The following is a 718-nucleotide window of genomic DNA, read 5'->3' as shown; positions in this document are numbered from 1 at the left end:
TGAGCAGCGGCCACCGTCCGCAGCATCCGCACCGCTAAGGCGGCCCGAGGCTGGCTGGCCCAGTCGCGGCAGAGGCCCACAGCGGCGCCACCTCCTCCGCCTCCTGGGCTCCCTCCTGTCTTGACCGCCGCGCGGCCAGCGGCCCCGCACTTCCCGGCCTGCCTGCCCTTCCAGTCTGGCGCCAGCAGGCCTTTGAACTGACCATTCGAAGGCACGTAATTAGCGAAAAACCCCATACGTTTTGTAAGTGAGCCACAATTCCTTTACCGTTCTGTAGGAAAACCCAATTCCCTTGGGTTTTGCAGTTACATTTTAAAACAAGTTCTCAAAGCACCACCTGGTCAATCTTGACGAGCCATTTCCAGGGGGATTCTTAAGGAAAGCGGTGGAGAAAGAAAGACCCTACTGGCTGCCTGAGCATCCCTGAGTGTCCCAACTGTTGGAGGCACCCTCGCTAAAAATCAAGGCGGGGGATGGGGGCACACAGGGTCCCAGCCTCCTTCCCAAGGTCAGGTGGCAGCACTGTAAGGCAGGGCACCCTGAATTATTTAATGGAGCCTGTTGACACAGAAGGCAACTCAGTAAAGAACATTTTAAAATTGAGGTAGATTACAAATGCAGAAAAATAGGTGTGTTTAGAGATTCCATCCATCACAATCAAACAGAAGACAGTCACCCTCCAAAGAGCCTTCATGCTCCTTTCCCAGTCAGAGGCATG

The 718-nt window shown here is 54.6% G+C and overlaps 1 protein-coding gene across 1 annotated transcript in view; it reads right to left on the bottom strand.

Moving 5' to 3' along the window:
- TRIM71 (tripartite motif containing 71) overlaps window positions 1-236 on the bottom strand; it is a 67,907-nt gene extending 67,671 nt beyond the window's left edge. Inside the window, exon 1 of the mRNA XM_059388311.1 lies at window positions 15-236. Coding sequence (XP_059244294.1) covers window positions 15-236 — 222 coding nt within the window. The remainder of the gene's footprint in view (window positions 1-14) is intronic.
- Window positions 237-718: the final 482 nt, after the last annotated feature.

The sequence above is a fragment of the Mustela nigripes genome, chromosome 2, assembly GCF_022355385.1.
Source record: "Mustela nigripes isolate SB6536 chromosome 2, MUSNIG.SB6536, whole genome shotgun sequence".
In the NCBI taxonomy this organism is placed as follows: domain Eukaryota; kingdom Metazoa; phylum Chordata; class Mammalia; order Carnivora; family Mustelidae; genus Mustela; species Mustela nigripes.
This window is presented reverse-complemented; position numbering and strand designations above follow the sequence as displayed.